The 19,032-nt window shown below is 34.3% G+C and overlaps 1 protein-coding gene across 2 annotated transcripts in view; it reads right to left on the bottom strand.

Moving 5' to 3' along the window:
- The window catches only part of LOC136805529 (peroxisome proliferator-activated receptor gamma coactivator 1-alpha-like), a 29,010-nt gene that overhangs the window by 9,617 nt on the left and 361 nt on the right, over positions 1-19,032 (bottom strand). The window contains exons 2-8 of one of the 2 annotated variants that reach the window (XM_067062096.1): positions 9,913-9,976; positions 9,555-9,611; positions 8,907-8,970; positions 7,982-8,046; positions 6,136-7,628; positions 5,738-5,859; positions 3,808-3,866 (exon numbers count right to left, since the gene is read on the bottom strand). In XM_067062096.1, the coding sequence (XP_066918197.1) occupies positions 3,808-3,866; positions 5,738-5,859; positions 6,136-7,628; positions 7,982-8,046; positions 8,907-8,970; positions 9,555-9,611; positions 9,913-9,976 (1,924 nt within the window). Of the gene's footprint in view, positions 1-3,807; positions 3,867-5,737; positions 5,860-6,135; positions 7,629-7,981; positions 8,047-8,906; positions 8,971-9,554; positions 9,612-9,912; positions 9,977-19,032 lie in introns of those variants that run through there. The other variant, XM_067062097.1, reaches the window with a different exon arrangement.

Here is a 19,032-nt window from a genome sequence, read left to right as displayed (position 1 = left end):
ATACCACTGCATTAAATGAATATAAATTTTCACGTCAGTCAGTCATCTACTCTAAGTCAAAAATATAAGCATACACGTTTTTATTATAAGAACATCCAAAGCCTTCGGACGTTCTTAACTTTTTGAGTTTTAAGCCTAAAAATATTCTTAACAATATGTTCTTCTTTTGACCATTTTGGGAATATTTTTGAGTATTTTCCTAAAAAATAGGGTGTTTTTGAGTCCACAAAGCCTTAAAGTGTTCTTAACTTGTTCTTAACATTTTTGCCAGCGAAGCCTTGTTCTTATATAGTTTGTTCTTATTAAAAAAAACGTGTACCAAGAATAATTTAAGCATAAAAGTCAGTTGAGTGTAAGAACAACCAAGCCCTTCAGCCAAAATTGATGGTCCTTATAAAAAACCTGTATTATAGACAATTTTACATCAGGATCAATGAATCTATTTTCACTGGTTAAAAACCATCAAGGATTATGTTAATGTAGACAGGGAATTAATTTAATTACAGGTTCCATTTCACAGAGTATTTAGATGCAATTAAAAACAAGTAGTTTCATACAAGCACCATTTGATTAAAAACCTTTTAAGACGTTGTTTAGGACTTAATTGAGACGTGTGTAAGAGATTTAAAAAGAGATTTTATCTCTAAATGTAAAGAAGTCTTTAATGCATAAATGTCATAGTGATTTTTGTAAGAATATGGCTATTAAGAAAGCTTTTAAAAACTTTGTTTCCAATTTATCATTAATTAATTTTGATGCCACTGTTCGGTACATAATATATTTGGATGAAATGCCGTCCGAAATGAATTTTAATTGAATGAAAGCTCACTCTTTTTATTGTTTTTATAGAGATGGTTCGAGTTTATTTACATAGGAATCTTATAAAAAAATGGTTAAAATTCAGTTTAAAAAGATTAAGCAAAATAGATAAAGGTTTGTTCGTCAGGCACATTACACCACAGTTGTGTCACGTACCACGTTCTATTAAGTTTTCAAATCAAAAGAAAACATCAGAATGCTGAATAATCGTAAAACACTTACATACAAAGCTTGTTGACAGCTATGCATGAAATATTTGAGATTTTTAATTTTGGACCAGCATGAGGTACCTGAAGGAATACCCTCCCTTTTTTATTGTCTTCATTTTTTATATACGTCAACACGTGACATTTTATTGTCTGGATTCTTTAGGATGGGACGGTTACGACAAGATATAAAAAAAAGTTCTGCATAGCTTCAGCCCCCCTTACTTCTTTTTTTTGGTGGGGGGGGGGGCTAAGAAATATTTTGGCCTTTAAAGAACCTGGGGGCTAAAATTACCAAAATATTTGGGGGGACCTTGATTGTGGGGGGGGACTAGATGATCTGAGTGAGACTCTGGGGGTTGTTCAGCTTATTTCAAAAGATCTCTTATCTTACTATTAAATCAAATATAAAAAGCAAAAGATTTGTAAATATAAATATTAATATTAATACAAGTAAAATTTAGTTTTCATTTATCAGTACTGTACTGTACTCACTATATATTTTTTATTGACTTCTCTCAACGGGGGAAGGAGAACAATGCTTCTTTGGGGGACCTGAAGGGGACCTAGCACAAGGCAATTTTTTGTGGGGAGCTAAATTGTTGGGGGGAGCTAAATTGTTGGGGGGAGCTAAATTATTGGGGGGAGCTAAATTGTTGGGGGGAACCTTACTTTGTTGGGGGGGAGCTAGAAACCTGGCTGAAGCTATGTTCTGGTTAAAATTGAGTATACAGTTTTTTCACAAAAATTTATAGCGCACGTAGCACCCTGTAGTCCTAATAACTACTTGAAAAAAGACTGTTTATGAGCTCGCTAAGGATAAATGACGTCAAACTTTAAAGTCATTACTTTTGACGTCATTCAATCTCATCTCCAACATCCTTTAAGTTACAATCTTGGGGTTTCATACGTACCCTAGCCTCATTGGACTGCTTGAAAAGAGGGTTGGGTTCAAGTTTGCCGTGGTCGAATGACGTCAAACATCAAAAGAAATTGCTTTGAAGGACTCAAAGGTAGAGACATTTGACGTCATTCAACTCAAGCACCCTCGAACGCAAGCCTCTTTTGGCGTTTAGCTTGATAGCTGAATTATTGTCTATCGGCGAAAAATTATTTTCACTAGGCTTTTCGCCTTGTCTATGTTCAAACTGAGAGACATAAGCGCATAAATGAATTGAATAGAATAGAACAAGTAATAGAAAGTGCCTGTGACTAACAATCGAAAAATTCTCGATCTAATAACTCAAATACACAGAGGGACCGTTACGGTCATATTATTCAATTTCGTGACAAAAAGATGACTCATAATTGACACTACTCCAAGATGACTTAGTTTAGAAATCAGATTACGAGAAAAGTACGAAAACTTTAATTTTTACTCAAAAAGTATACAAACTCGTGGGCGATAAAATGACGTGGTACACTTTCTCAAAATGTAAATAACAATATGAAAAATGGCGGGAAAACATAGTCTTTGAAAATCCTTTTATATGCATACTGTCAAATATCATAAATCATTATGTCATTTTAATGGCTGACAAAAATATATCAAACGCATTTGTGTACAAAAAGAATGATTTTTTGTCACTCGTGTTCTATATATCGTTTTCGCATTATGCAATATTGAGCCTAGTTTCACTCTATAAGAGGAAAGGAATCCAGAAAGAAGTATAACGAATTAGGTGATAGTTCATGACAACCACATGGCTATTTTATGTAGCGTGAAAGTATTTACTAAATCAAAGGAAAGTCAAGAGGGCAAATGGCTAACATTCCAAAAACGCGCTAACGATCATGAAGCGTTTAATGACGTGAGAAGATATCGAAAATAGAATAATGTACAATTCTTATAAAATAAGAACTACTAAAGTTTTGCTCGGTTGTTCTATTCTTAGCGGAAAATTGAGGTATTTTAGGCTATTTACCCTATCGTTCCATTTTTTACCCTTAATTTGTTCTTATAAAAAAGACCGTATCGAGAACAAGGAAACTTTTAAACTTTGTTTGGGTTTGATAGTGAGATAACAATGTAACAATCGAAATGTCTACTTCAAGTTCCAAGAAAGCTGACTATGCATAAAAAACTAAGAAGACAGAAAACATTACATCATCTTAAGAATTAAAAAGAGCGGCAGTTTACGTATTCATGATATTCACGAGGGAAAAGTCAGCACCCAAGAATGCGAGCTTTCCCAAAGGATTGTGATCAAACCACTGGGTCAAAGTCCACAGAGATCTCACATGAATGAATCAAGCCTGTTGATCTATGTATTTATCAAAATATCGGATCACTCATGGCAACAAGGAAAGGTTTGAAGAGATTATCAAAAAGATGACATAATCTAATAATCGATCAATAAAAAAAAGATGCCCTGCTGAACAGTAGTAATTACTTTGCGCAAAGTTGACGGCCTCGTTCAAAAGCAGTATTGGATGTTATTATGGAAGGTTATTGAAACTATTCTTAAGAATTGTATAAGAATAACTTGAGAATAATCTTTAGCTTAGTAAGTAGATTGATTTTATCACCGAGGAAAAAGTGTTGAAGGCCGCACGAGTATAAATTAAGCCGGATGAGAAATTTATGAATGAAAACATAAGAACTAGCAGCAGAGCTTGCTGATCTTTTTCATGGGTTTCAATGCCGGTACTTTAACAACAACAGCAAACAATAGAAAAAACATAATGAATGAAATAAAGCACTCCCTCCCAAGATAATAATCGAATTATCAAAAAGAGGTATCGCAATGAGATTAATGAATAAATCATCAAAAAAGCATACCTTCTATAGCTCTCATGGCACAGCCAGGATGTTCGTACACAATGAATGCATAATTATCTCTGTAAATTGGGAACAAAAGTAAGAAAAATAATATAGAAGCGGCCTTCTATGTTGTTTTACAACAGGCAATATTGTCAAACTCATAACAAGTCACTGAACTTAATTAATTTGGATGGGAATTCGATTTCTCTATCAAGTCCTTCTTTGTGTTAGATTTCAGTTTCCGTTCATAAAACCGTTCGTTTATATATATCATTATGAAAAAGAATGGCCAATATATGATAAATTCATATATGCAGGAAAGCTAATGGCATTCTTTCAAACTATAGCTACATTATAACAGAGGATATAAAAATCGTTCACAAATATACGATTTCTCATTTCTTATTCTTTCATCCCTACTCTGTTGCAAACAGGGGGGGGGTCGGTACTAAAATTTCAGACATCATGACTTTTAGTGACGGGGTGGTATTACAAAAAAAACCTAAATGCATTTTAGTACCATGTGTACTAAAATCCCAAATTAGGTGGGGTCTTCAAGAAATTTAAGAAAAATTTTAGTATATGAGTACTAAAAACCACCAAATTTTAGGAAATTTAACTATTGACTGAGCATTTTAGGCAAAATGAAAAAATAAAAACTCTATATAAGATTTAAATACGTCCCTGTGTCACAAATTAAGCAAAAAATTTGTCCCCGGTGGTAAAATACCCTTGAATTTCAGCCCCACTGGGAAATTGACTTTGATTTCATCCCCACTCGAAATCCCATGTGTAAAAATTGCACTCCAAAACCATATCCCCACTGGGTTTTTAACCTTGGAACAATAGAATTTCTATCCCCATTAGCATTTCAATAGGAAATTTTATCTCAACTGAGGAAAAAGGTTCCTCTGGCTGCCTCTGGGGCTGTGAAACACCCATGTTTCAATTTAATTGTTCTGCTTTTATATACTATGGAATAAAAATTGTTTTTGAAGTTGAATGCTTTGTTTTTTTGTAAAGAACCATGGATAACTGGATAGAAAAGAAATAGCAAGCTGTAAATTAGAAGTGAAAAATAACCAATCAATCTTTGCAATAACTAAAGTAGAGCAGAGCAAAAGTGTCTTGACTGTTTCTGAGTCTTTATCTAGAATAGATAGAGATAGATCAGGTTCATTGACAGCTTAAATAACCAGAGTTGGCATTTTGTTGAAAGTCCAAAGACCCGCATTCTTCGAACCGAATTCCAAAATAAGCCTTATTTAGGTGGTTACTATGCTAAAATGTCAAAATAAATTTTAGTACATGTGTACTAAAATTCCTTTTTCAAAAATTAGGTGGGGGTATGTCAAAAATCGTCAAAAAACCTTGTAGTACTCGTATATGTCTTGGATTTTAGTACCGACCCCCCCCCCCTGTTACAAAAGGCTCATTAATCTAATTAGGATTGTCTAGCTTTTAGGACAGTCTTTTCAACTAAACCAGCTAGGAAACAGCGCAGGAAAATTGAGCTAAATGCTCAGTATGCATAGTTGGACTACAGGGTATTAAATCTTGTAGAGCAATATTATGTCTAGTGCGATTAGTTCATAATCAAAGAAACTAAGCTTTGAAAAAGAGACTTTTAGAAATTAACTTACTGAGCTGAGTATATTTTAAAACACAGCGGAAAAAAACTTTAAAAAAAAGTTACTCTCTGATAACAGATAAGCACCGTTGGAGTTGGACTTATATAACTTTAAAAACGACCAAAGATCGTGTATTTTCCCAAAAGGAGTTTAAGTAATCACCAGTACTTCTTTATCAGAGAATCGTAGTCAAGGCTATTAATTTTTTTAATCGAATATGGCGCAAGATACAGGCTAGCGAGCAAAGGTCCAGGGTTATAATATAATATACCATCTAATCATTGTATTTTATCAAACGTTATAGTAATAGTACTCACCCTTTAGCCCTGAAATGGAGTGTTGTTTTCTCAATCTTTCCAAATCTTCTAAAACGTTTGATAAGATCTTGCTTTGTGGTCTGCTTGTTAATACCTCCAACATAAATGTTTTTCCTCTCCGTCTAAAACAAAAAAATGAAAACGTCTTATACAAAAATTTGTCATATTAAAACAAAGATGATTGATTTCAACGCCTTCTTCCCCGTGGTAAAAATTTCTAAAACTTAAATCCCTGTAAGTTATAAATACAACGCCTCGCAAATGGACCATTCTAATAATTCCTAAAATAAACCAAGTGTTCATGTCTCTTTCTTATCAGGGAGTTTCCTTTTGGAAGGAGAGTAACCCTTAGAGATTTCAACGAGATTGAGATACAAAAAGAAAAGAAACCATCTTACATAACCGTCCACACTTTTGCCAACCAAGAATTGTACTTTGCGTTCATGTTCAATATCATATGGTACAGGGTTTGAAAGTTCACTCAATTTATTACTAATATCTATATTTTCCTCGTCCGAGTTGTGTTTACTTTTAAAGCCATCTTCTTTAGATCGGACTGAATCGTATAATTGACTTCTAGGTATTGTCGGACTATTAGCTCGCGATCTGTCAATAGGACTTCGCGAGCGTGTGCGTGCTCGAGATTGAGCTCTAGAGCGTGACCTACTAGGATGTATTTTTTTGTTAGATTCAATTTTCCTTTTCCTTCTTTTGATATCATAGTCTAAGTCATCAGATTCGGAATCTGAACCTGAACTTTGTGGGTCAATATTTTGCCGGTAATTCTTAGGTGGTTTTATTGAATGTGGTTTCACAAGTTGGATTGATCTAGGTGCTTTCGATTTGAAAATGATGTCATTCTTTGTATTTTCTAAGAGTTGTTCTTCTTGTTGTTCTAAGGTCAATGACGTATTACTGACACTATTTATAACTGTCTTTGTATTGGTAGATACTTCAGGAGGATTTGATTCATTGGTTGTTTCGAAATCTACTGGTTCTTGCTTGATCTCATCAAGCTTTATCATTTGCTGAGGCATATTATCAAGCTTCTCAAGCTGCTGTATCATAGAGTTTTTATCATCCGGTGATAGCGAAGGTTGTTTGGGCAGATCTGTTTCAGTGCTTGATGAAACTACTTCTTCAGTGAATGTCTCATCAGCTCCAACGTCAGATTTACTTGGCGTGATAATGGTGCCAGCCAAAGCTTCATGGTCAATAGTCATATCAACAATACCGATATGGTCTACAGTAGTATCATCATCCTCCGTCACCACAGCTGTATTCACTTGAACCAAATTGGTATTCATCAAATACGTAGTGTTCGAAGTCTCACAATATCCCATTTTGATTAAGCGTGGATCCGTGCTTTTCCCTTCAGCTCTATTGATTTGTTCTTGTTTTTCTAATTCGGCTTTACGTTGACGTTTTGATATGACAGGCATCATTCGACTTGAGATTGGTTCAGATGTTTTTCTTTTGTTGTTGTTAGCAGGATCATTCAAATTCCGTTTCGCTTTATCTAAATCTATATGCTCAGGATTCATTTTTAAGTCACCCTTGGACGCAGTTAATGCTAGGGCCTCAATAAGTTGAGCTTCTCGTTTTTTCATTTCTTCTTGATTTATACTAACAGGTGGTGAGGTACATTTTGGGGTCGTTGGACCTGACTGGCATCGACGTGGAATCTCAATAGTTTGTTTTTTCTTCTTAAATTTTGCAAACTTTGGACTATCTGCCATACGTATATTATTTCCTTTAGGATGAATACCATTTACTGTACGAAATAGGCCATCCACTTTGAGTTTTATTGTTGAGACATTATTGTTATCTTCTGTGACGTCAATAATTTCGTCCTCATCTGTTGGCGGTGAAGGGGATGCATTGTTTTCGACTGGAAAAAGAGTTAGAAACATTAAACAAATGATAAATTGAGTAGATCAAGTACTGTAATTGTTTTTTTAATGACCTTAACAAGCTCTATTTTTCCAAAGTCTTTTGGTTTTGAATATGGGTATCTTAAATATAAACAGAGAAGTATAGCTTAACCAGGCACATCATTGCTTAGCACAAGCCCGGCGGAACAACCATGAAAGTGGGGAGTCTGAAGGCTCAAATGAGATGAAATTCGCTAGGATTTTGAGGAAAAAAATCTAATTTGCTCAAAAGTGGGGAGGCTGCAGTCTCCCCAGTCTCCCTGCTTCTGCCGGGCCTGTAACATATATGAGAAGCCTCAAAGAACTTTACCTTCTTGTGTCAGTTTCTCCTGAACAATCATAAGGCGTCCAAGTACTACGTCATCATTTGGTCCACTAAAATATTGGGCACAAACTAGGTAGTAAATGACTTTAAATCACTTAATACCATTGGGTGACTCATGAAAAGCTTTGGCTGTTTCTTAACTTAAAAGACTAAGAGATCTAACTTTTTCAATTTTGTCCAGTAGTTTACAAGTTGTGTAAAAGTGGTAAAAAAAATCCAAAGATTTTCTGAGTCCCCAGGTATGAGTATTTCAACGTATAATACTACTATCAACCCTTTCAACAATGTGATCACCTTCTGTGGGGACTGGTGATGAGTTTACATGGGAAATTTATTTTTGATTACCAAACAAAAGTGTAATGTAGGTGAGCTCTTGATCAAATGCTAAAAATAAAAGTTTGCCATTGGCAGAGACCCTGCAGGGAATAGAGTTGTTGCTTAGTTTGCTTTAGATACTACATCGAAGCTTTAGATAGTACATCGAAGGCTATATGTTAAAAAATATGTTTCCCAATAAATAAATCTTCAATACCAGTCCCCTCAGAAAGAACATATTCACCAAGGGTTGATAGATTAATCTTACCTTTATCTGTAAACAAGAAAATACACAAACATACATGAAGTTGAAAAGCTAGCACAGCAAACATTGCAAGAGAAAATATACCAGCTAAAGATAAAAAGTTTAGCATCATATAAGAAATTAACACTTGAGAAAGGGCACCAAGACGGATTTTTCAGACACCCATATCAAAACGCCCAAATTCTGCTTGGCCATCCCAGAAAAATTTTCCCACCACGCCACTGCTCCCAACAACAAATTGGTAGAAAGCTAATTTCATTATTTGAAATTTCGATAATATAATAAAAGGACAAAGTGAACTTGAAATTTTTAATTGGATGTGATATTTACCCAGGTGATCCAACTGGCGTGATAAAATATGAATCTTGTCTTGAACTTGCGTCGCCTTCACTTCCTGTAATTGAAAAAAAGTTTACACTTAAGACTAAATTTTTTTGCTATTATAACATATTTACATTGCATTGCAAACCATGAAAATTTGTAAATAATTAGTTATTGATAATTGCACTGATATCAGGGACTTGTCGCTGTCTTTAGAAAGAGCCAAAAAATCTACTTTCTACTAATTGACTTCATTTAATTAATAATATCTCAAAAAGCACACCATCACAATCTAGTTATGACACAATCAAAATTTACAGCCTTTTTATCTCTATTGAGACACTTTCCCCAGGGTTAACGATAATGTTAATAATAATGAGATGTCGAAATATCATGCTTAATCAATTTTTAGTGCTCTTTAATTATTTTCAGGGCTTTTTTAGAAACCAAAGTGAAGTAATTGATGTACTGCAAAGGTAGAAGAAATATTTATAAGTCAGCATATGCTATTGAAATAAATTTGTCAAACACCAGCAAACACTACAAAAGCAACATTTGAAAATATTGTTTCTAAAAATCCCTGTCAAGTAGTATGTTGAAAAGATTTGAGAATAACAACGGATACCACCTGTGTATAATAAAACAAGATAGCAATACCTTGCTCATACTCTAAGAATTGCTCCAATAAACTGCCAATGTCATTTGCTTGGATACCTGAAAGAAAACAATACAATAAGAAAACCATTGTAAATAATGTCAGAGAACATTACAACTTTAAAGTTTCAATTATTCTTGATACAAATAGTCATCTTGATTCCTTAAGTATAAGTAAATATTTAATTCAAAAACGAAACAGATAGATAGATATCTTTTATCTTCCTTGATCATACTTTAAATCTCTCCTTAATCTGAGGAAAAACAAGAATCCTTGAAACATGTTTTAATCCCAAAAAAGACAACACAAAAATAATCGACAAATTATTGTGAAAAGGACAATAAGAGTAATTTTGAATACCTGCTCCTGCACCAGTAGGGGGTGTTGGGATGTGATGAACTTCTTCATTGAAAATACAACTCAACTGAAAAAAGTGAAAGCTAAAAATCAATTCAGCTTCATAAAAGAACGCGAGAATAATTTTCAATAGGATTTTTGCAGTTGATGGTTGATAAAGGGAACAATTCTATTTTCACTAGTTTGCTATTTTTATTTTTTAGAAGCAAAACATAACATTACCATGCTCCTTTTAAAAGCATTTTGAAAAAGTTACAGTAAAAATAGTAACAAACTTTCCAAAATTGCTATAGAACTCTTGACAAGGAGCCTCCTTAAAACATCCCTGAACGTTTCCAATGCACCAGTTGTATACTACAGTAAGCCAGCAGATTGACAATTTAATCAAAAAATTATAATCAAAATTAAAGAACATGTGATCAACAATGTGTATTTATTTTTGTGACAATATATTTCGATGTCTTAGCATCATCATCTGGTGAAGCATATGATGAAGTAACAAATATTCTTTTGAAATACGAAAACCACCCAAGTGTACTAAAAATTAAACAAACCGTCGATTTTAACCACTTTCAATTCACCCCTATCTCAGAGGATGACGTTGAAAAAGTTATCAAAAATCTAGACCCGAAGAAAAGTGTCCGTCGTAATATCCAAATAAAATTTGTTAAACTTGCAAGTTCTATTATTATACCCTGGTTGAAAAAATTTGTGAATGCTATGATAATCAATGCAAGTTTTCCCTCGAGTCTTAAACTGGCTGAGGTCTCTCCAGTTTTTAAGAAAGATGATAAATTTGACAAAGCTAACTATCGACCTATTAGTCTTTTACCAGCATTTTCTAAAAATTTTGAACGAATAATCTATAATCAGCTGGAAGGATTTTTTCAAGATAGTTTTTCTGTGTTTTTGTGCGGTTTTTTGATCCAAACATAGTACACAGCATGCCCTTCTTCGTCTTCTTTCCGAGTGGAAAAAATCTCTTGACAACAGGGGAAAAGTTGGAACCATTTTAATCGATTTATCCAAAGCTTTTGACACTCTAGATCACGACCTACTTATTGCTAAATTATCAGCCTATGGCTTAAATTTTCATAGTTTACGTCTTATAAAAATTTTTCTTAGTGACAGACATAAAAGGACAAGAATTGAATTTTGTTGTAGTGGCTGGCTAGAAATGTCTCTTGGAGTCCCACAAGGTTCTATTCTTGGCCCTCTTTTATTTAACATATTTATCAACGACCTTTTATCTTTACTTGCAAGCATCTGTAACTTTGCGGATGATAATACTCTCTTCTCATGTGACCCAAGCATGGATACCATTCTTTCTAACCTCGAGTCTGATCTTGCCATGGTTTAAAAACAACATGCTTGTGGCAAATCCGAAAAAGTTTCAGATGATGCTACTAGGACATAACGTTGATCGATCTATTGAAATACAGATTGACAATTTTATTATCAAAAACTCTGATTCAGTTAAGCCGCTTGGTATTGTGTTTGACTCCAAGTTATCCTTTGAATCTCATATTTCTAGTCTTTGCCATTCAGCAAACTACAATGTCATCAGATTCAACAGAATCAGAAAGTAATCAGCTGCAAACAATCTATTTTATTATTTAATGCTTTTATCATTTCAAAATTTATGTATACCCCTATTGTTTGGATGTTTTGTATGAAAACACTTTACCTAAAAATTCAGAAGGTTTTTGAGCGTGGAGCAAAAATTCTCAATTTAATCCCTCCTGAAACAGAGGATGTGCCTTTACGAAACCCCACGACTATTCATGAATTACACCTTCGCCAATTACTTTCTGAAGTCTTCAAATCTCAGAATCTTGGAAAACCTGTCTTCATGTCAGGGCTGTTTCCGTCCCGGAAGATCGAACGTCACCTTCGTTCTAAAAATCTTCTTTCAGTCGTAAAAAAGTCTTGACGGTACGCCATGGCTTTAACTCTTTCCCATTTCGAGCTAGTATCTTGTGGAATAAACTTTCGGATGACCTTAAGAATTCCAAAGATATTTCCACGTTTAAATCTAGTTTGCTTAAGCTTAAACTTTTAGATCTTTGTACTTGTAATATTTGCAAAATTTACTGAACTCTATTTTTAAAATTTTTTTTTTTGTTGTTGGTGTAAATTAGATGGTAAACTAACTTGAAATAAATGAAATAAATAAAAAAAATCATCAGGTCTAAATAAAACAAAAGTTAAAAGTTATAAAACAGTAAAACTGCTTGCTAAAATGTATCTAAAAAATTCCTCTAGCTTTACACATAAAAATCAGCTTCTGAATGAAGTAAAAGATTTTCGTTCAAAAACAGTTTTGAGACTATCAAGGGTTAACAATGAAGTTGTCCCTTGATAATTTCAAATCTTAATAACTAATGATTTACTTTTATATTCATCTTTGGTATTAATAGAAGGTTTAGTGGCTTGTATATAAAGTGCCTCTAGGGCCATTTAATGATACTCAGATTTGCTCGATTTTGCAATAATTTTGACATCGACCATAGAAAGAGTTGTATTACATTTCTCAAAATGATTTCCCACTGGAGTACTCGATCTTTTGTGTTCTTTTATACGGGTGATTAAATGTCTGACCGTTTTCCCGACATAAAAAGCTCGGCAGCGCGAATAATTAGTTTGATATACCACTCTGCTTTTAATTGGTTTCTCAATGGGTGTTTTTAATGAGGGTGATACTGATTTCAGCTTTTTAATGTTGCAAATAACTCTCACGGGTGCATTAATTCGTTTTAAAGTCCTTTCAAACTGATCTGTAACTTTTTTACCGCGAGACTGCACGAAAAACATTTTCTTTTCAGGTTCTTCTTCATTTTCAGTGTCAGCAGGTGGAGGATTTGAAATTTTCTCTAAAGTTTTCCGGATAATCGGTTAAAAAAATGACGTAGAATATTGGTTTTTTCTAAGTATGTGTGAATATAAAAGTAGATCATTAGTTATTAAGATTTGAAATTATCAAGGGACAACTTCATCGTTAACCCTTGATAGTCTCAAAACTTATCTGTTTTTGAACGAACTTTTTACTTAATTCAGAAGCTGATTTTTATGTGTAAAGCTAGAGGAATTTTTTTAGATACATTTTAGCAAGCAGTTTTACTGTTTTATAACTTTTAACTATTGTTTTATTTAGACCTGATGATGATGCTAAGACATTGAAATATATTGTCACAAAAATAAATACACATTGTTGATCACATGTTCTTTAATTTTGATGAAACTTCACAATGTTTTTACTAAAGAGAAACTTATAATCAGCTATTTTTCATTTTCAGTTTTGTTGAAGAGTAGTTAATTTTTGGAGGAAGTCTTTCTAAGTTTAAAACTCACACATCCTGATGTATCAAAAGTTAATTAAAACTAAGATTAAGTCTAAAGAAGTCCATTGGGTTAAGTATGCACTAATCTTTATTTTGCTTGACATTTTTCAACAAATGCTTTAATTCTAATCTATCGTATACCATTGAAACTGGTTGAAAACATAAGTCATAGCAGTACAATTTCTAAAAAAATAACTCAAAAATTTTAGGAAATGTAGAAGAAAAAATTAACTTTTTGACGATGTTCGTGAGGAATGGTGACTGGGTTAATAGTGACAGCTCCCAGATTTTATAAGTTAATTTTCCTGTAAACCTTAAACTTTCCACTTTTTGGTTGTATTTAGTAGTGGGAGAGTCTGGATCATAACTTAAGAAATGTAAGTGTCGTCTGGAAAAGCAGGTGGCACAAAAAGAAAGCTCTATCTTTTCTGCGCTTGTTGAAAGCAAAACAGCTCAGGCAAATTTCCAGGCCTTTTCTGCTACCAAGTAACGGTTGCATAAACTCAATCTTTGCTTGAAATTTGAAACTCAATCATAATTTTTGTACATGAGCCATGAGAATCATGACAAAAATTTGATGTGGTAGGCCCTTATTAACAGAAAAGCCCATTCTGAGGTTAATTCTTTGTGTTTTAATAGTTCCCAACTAATTAAACAGAGCCTGGTTTGATTATTTTGTTCTTCAAACTGAATTCAAACTCAATCTTTGAAATAAAAACCGTAGCAGCTCAAAACCCTGGAAATTTGCCTGCAGCTGTATCGTAAAGATGGCAGCTCAATAGTAGTTTTGGAGAACGCAATGGTCTTTTGATTGAATAACCTTTTTAAAGATAACGCCATCTTGTTTTGTTGTTCACAACACAGCAGTTACCTAGGGAGAAGATAATTTATCCTGTTAGTACTGAAGTGCTGAAGGAAAGCATTGTATGTGGAGTAATTTGTTATTCAATAGACCGTCACGTTCTCCTAAACGACTTTAGCGACAGCTATCCTGGGTACCAGAGGCCAAGTTTTCATAGAAAAGAAAATATTGACCTCTGGCAATAAGGTAGGGTTTTCCAATCAGAAGATGCTGCATTGCAAAACGGATTCACATTTGCTGAAGTTCATAAGTTCTGCTGTGCAGTTGTTAGACAAAAATATTTGGATGGATATTTTGTTTTGTTTTGGAGAATAAATGAAGGCAAAAAGGCTTTGAGAAATTTTAAGTCTTTGATGAGGGTAAAGACTTTTAATGACATCCATAGCCCTAATGTAAATGTTTCATTTGTTTCAAGTACTCAAAATTTGCTTTGACCTGTAGAAATTGGAGACCAAAATATCACACTACAGTTTGTGATGAAGGAAGAAGTGACAATATTTAGGCCGACCCTAAAAGAAAAAAAGTTTCCGGTCCAACGGCCAGGTGAAATTTTTTTTTCGTCGCCACCCGGCCGCATTTTTTTTCATAAGAACCAAATAGATAACAGATGAAACTTTCTTCTTAAAAACCTTTACTTATGACTCATTCAAACTGTTACATCGTTCCTATATAACACTCTTCAAAAAGTTTGTTTATTTAGCATGCTTTCTGGACGTTAAAGATCAAATAAATAGTGTAATGCATATTAAAATCAATTTATTAGAATGAAAAGTTAGTTGATTATTAGAAAAAAAATTTTCCAGTGATAGTGATACAATTTGGCTTGTTTCCTGTGTTTGTCAGGAACGATGGTGTCTTGCAAAAAATGGGAGGTCTTTGAATATTTTGGATAACAGCTTGCATGAATGAATGAAATCACCTAGCCTTTTTTATCCTAAATGGAATTAAGCTTTTCTCATTGTTCCATGGCTCCGAATGGGGTTCTAGGTCCCCCCAACAAATTTAGGTCCCCCCTAAGTTTTAGGTCCCCCACTTTTCAGTAAGGTTCAGGTCCCAGTTGAAATCTAAAGGTTCAGGTCCCAGCAAAGAAAAATAATTCGGCACCAAATTATTTCGATTTCAATATGTTATATATTTTTAAATATTTCTTAAAAGAAATCTAAAGAAAATTGATATATATTTTTAAAAACATATAAGAAGGTTCTGATTGAGAAAACATATGCACCCTCTAGTTCTTAATTGCCCTCTGAAATGTGCCAAGAGGCCTAACTTTTTCCATAATAGAAGGTTATTGTCTAGTTGTGGAATCAGTTACAATTTCTTAATTATTGTAATTAGCCCCCAGAACTTTAGTGCAGCCCTTCAGGTCCCCCACTTTTTTAGACCCCCCCTGAGTTTAAAAAAATGAGACAGCTCCCACCCACTTTTAGGCCGATTTTAGATTTACACCCCCCAAATAAGTGGGGGGGCGGAGCCATGTCTTCTCTGTTTGAAAATTTCTATAGGCCCTATTTCCAGGGAATAAAACACTCAATTTGTAGGGTATTTACTATTTCTACAGTTAAGGAAAACTACATTTGTTTGGCGATAGTTGTTTCAATTTCACTCATCTTTTGAGAGACAAGGAGCGTGACCCTGAAGATCAAATCTGTGTTTTGACTGAGCTCACCAACCTTTATGATTATAAAGGTACAGTCTGTTTATCGCAGCAACTCTTGCTAAACTCACAATCCTATGAGCGTGTTATTGTTTCCAACTTACTTTATATAAAATTGTCTCTTCAAACTTTTGCTGTTAATTTTTTTAAATGAAACATAGGGATGGTCCACTCTTCAATTTTGAAAGATAATCTACAGATATCTTTTTATGAAGAGATGTACTGTAAGTTGGTCTAATATTGACATCCCACTTCTAATTTTGACACCCTTCTTAGGAGATTGGAATAATAGGAAAGTTGGAATCGCTAATTGAAATAAATTGTCTTTGTTTAATAATGTTCGGAGAAGAAAAGATCTTTTGTTTATCAGCGATTCAAACCTTCCTACCCACAAATAAGCTGAAATAAGTTACCCTCTTTGACTTGATATTGCAGGCAGTACAGTAGCAGAAATATTTTTCAAAGATTGTTTCGGAATCATTCAGAGGAAAGTCCAACTAAAAATTTGGTGTATTACTTTTAAATTTAACTCCATTGGTTCAAAAGTTATGTTCAAAAACCTAAAATATCAATTTAAAAAAATGTCAAAAAAGGCTAAAAACAAGGGTATCAATTTATGAGAGAAAGGACTTCTTTTATCAAAACATTAAAGCATAAAGGACAAAATCTTGCTCCTTGTAACATTCTTTATGTTTTCCTTATCTCTATTGTTTTTCTTTGACTTCTGTTTTCCCCTTGGGCACAAACAAGATGCAGAATACTTCAACCCCCACAAGTTGAGAAAGGTGGAGAAGGTGAAAGTTTTGAGAAAAATGCCTTGTTTGAACTGTTGCAGCTAATTTTGATTCACCCTGTATTTACAGGGATGCCAGGGGATGGTTAAATTTGTAAATAAGTGCTTTCTACATAATGGAAATACATTTCCTGATGCATAAAATCGTTTTGTGTCTCTATTCATTACAATCCATTTAATACTCTCGTTTTCTGTCGTTTTTCACCTTTTTTGACGTTTTTAAAATTGACATTTTAGGTTTTTGAACATAACTTTTGAAACAATGAAGTAAAATTTAAAAGCAACACACCAAATTTTAAGTTAGGTTTTCCTATGAATCATCCTGAAACAATCTTGGAAAATCTCTTTTCTACTGCCTACAATATCAAATCAAAGAGGGTAACTTATTTGTGGCACACCTGGTATTATTCCTAAAAAGTATAGTCTAAATTCTTTTGTGGTTTTGGCATCTCGAGGTCTTTCATCTTCATAAAGTATGAAAATGTTATCAAAAGGGATTGAAAAATTGCACTCACTGATCTGGCCCGTACGTCAGTTAGGTACAGTTGCAAGGAAAATCTAGTTGAGTTAGTAAGCTATCGCAAGTTCCTTACTGACATACCGTGAAATTGGGTAACTTGCATCAGTGTAGGGAAACTTGCATAGCCATCAAATGTTTGACCGATGAAAGCAGCAAAACTTCAAGACAAATGAATAGACCTTTTTTTAAAGAGGCAGCCATGTTGAATAGTTATGTACTCCAGCATAAAAAGAATGATACAGCCTTGCATAATTTTTAAAATATGCATGATACAGTAATTATGCATGGCTGTATCATTGTTTTTTATGCTGGAGTACATAATCATTCAACATTGTTGCCTCTTTAAAAAAAGGTCTATTACACAGCTTTGCTCGCAGATCTACTCTACCATTTTTGTTTTGATTTAACTTTGTATTTACAGGTCATTCATTTGAGGGCTATGCATGTTTGCCTCCACTGATGCAAGTTACCCTATCTCACAGGGTGAAGGCTTCTTCATAAAGACGAAAGACATGTATCTATTTTTCGGATCCGGCATGCGGGAATAGTGTCAGGACCTGCAGGCGACCTGGTAGGGTTGGGTAAGGGTGTGGGTTGGGTGTGGTTACGTATCAGATTGGCTAGGAATTAGGTTATTAACAGTTAGGGTTAGGGTTGGAGCTCGAAACAAGCACTCTTTTGTGATTTTCTCTTAATACAGTCTGGTCTGCAGTTTGTACAATATAAATAGCCGTCAGAAACACTTTCCTGGCATGAATCCGTGGCGCAGTGGATAAGGCATTGGGTTTCTAAACATCAGAACTTTGCATTTAGTGGGTTCGAATCCCACCGGTGGCGATCTGTCGGTAAGTCATCATTCAGTAAGAGTAAAAAACATAGAAAATAACTCACGAAGAACCAGAAAGTCAGAAAAACTACGAACAAGAGACTGGAAAGTATGAAATAAGTCCAGATCTGTCTTTCGTCTTTATGAAGAAGTCACGACCATCTCACAGTATGACCTCCGACCCAAAGTAATGATAAACGAAGTCAAAATGCCACAGGATGCGCTAGAAATCGCTCGCTAAAAATCAGCAATAATAAAATTTTTGGACGAAGGAAACGTCATCGACAGAAAAAGTCTGATAAATTTACCGACTCACCAACTTAATTCTACTCAATTTTCGCAAGAGTCGGTCGGGCAAGACGCGAAATGAAGATATTTGTGATTGCCGCCTATCTTTGGTGTCTTCTATAAAATTTGTCGTTCATTTTATCTATTTTTAGTAAATGCAGGATTCTATAGATAAACCCCCTCAGGTAGATATTTATTTGTGCTCCACTTGATTGGGCTCTGTGATACTCACGGTTAAACGGTCCAGCCTGTTGAAAAATAGTGTTTTTTGGTGCTGTGACCACATTTGGTGCCCTTGCAAAGGTATCAGTTTGAAAAAAAGATGACTGTGAGACATAGGAAAGAGGTATGGTCGTTATTCTTTCTGCATAGGAAAATTATAAACTAATCAGTCAGGGACAGTCGCCTTATTAGGAGACGCCTCCTGATTAGGAGACATGTAGGTTGCTTGGGGTCGCTTGATTAGGAGACCCGTGTCCTAATTAGGAGACATAAAACTTTGATCTCAATTTTAAGGGCTTTAGGCTTTTCCGCGCATTTTGAAACTAGTTTTAATGGAAAGAGCAGCCTCAAATTGGTAAAGTTTTAAAAAAATTATCAAAATTTCTCAGTGCAATCGATCACAATCCTAATATAAAGCACTACAAGGAAGCCCCTCTTGATTTTTTTCATGTCCGCCATTTTTCTTTTTGAGACGCTTTTGTTCAGAAGACAGATTCTTACTTCTGATTGGTTCTTATGGATTATTAGAATTGTGATTGATTCCACCGGTGGATTTTTCTGAAAATCACCATATGGAATCAATTTTTTGTGCTCTTTCCATTTGGGAGCAATCA

Source organism: Clytia hemisphaerica, unplaced genomic scaffold (genome assembly GCF_902728285.1).
Source record: "Clytia hemisphaerica strain Z4C2 unplaced genomic scaffold, Clytia hemisphaerica genome assembly, whole genome shotgun sequence".
Taxonomy (NCBI): Eukaryota; Metazoa; Cnidaria; class Hydrozoa; order Leptothecata; family Clytiidae; genus Clytia; species Clytia hemisphaerica.
The sequence above is the reverse complement of the archived record's forward strand: the minus strand, read 5'-3'. Positions and strand labels throughout refer to the sequence as shown.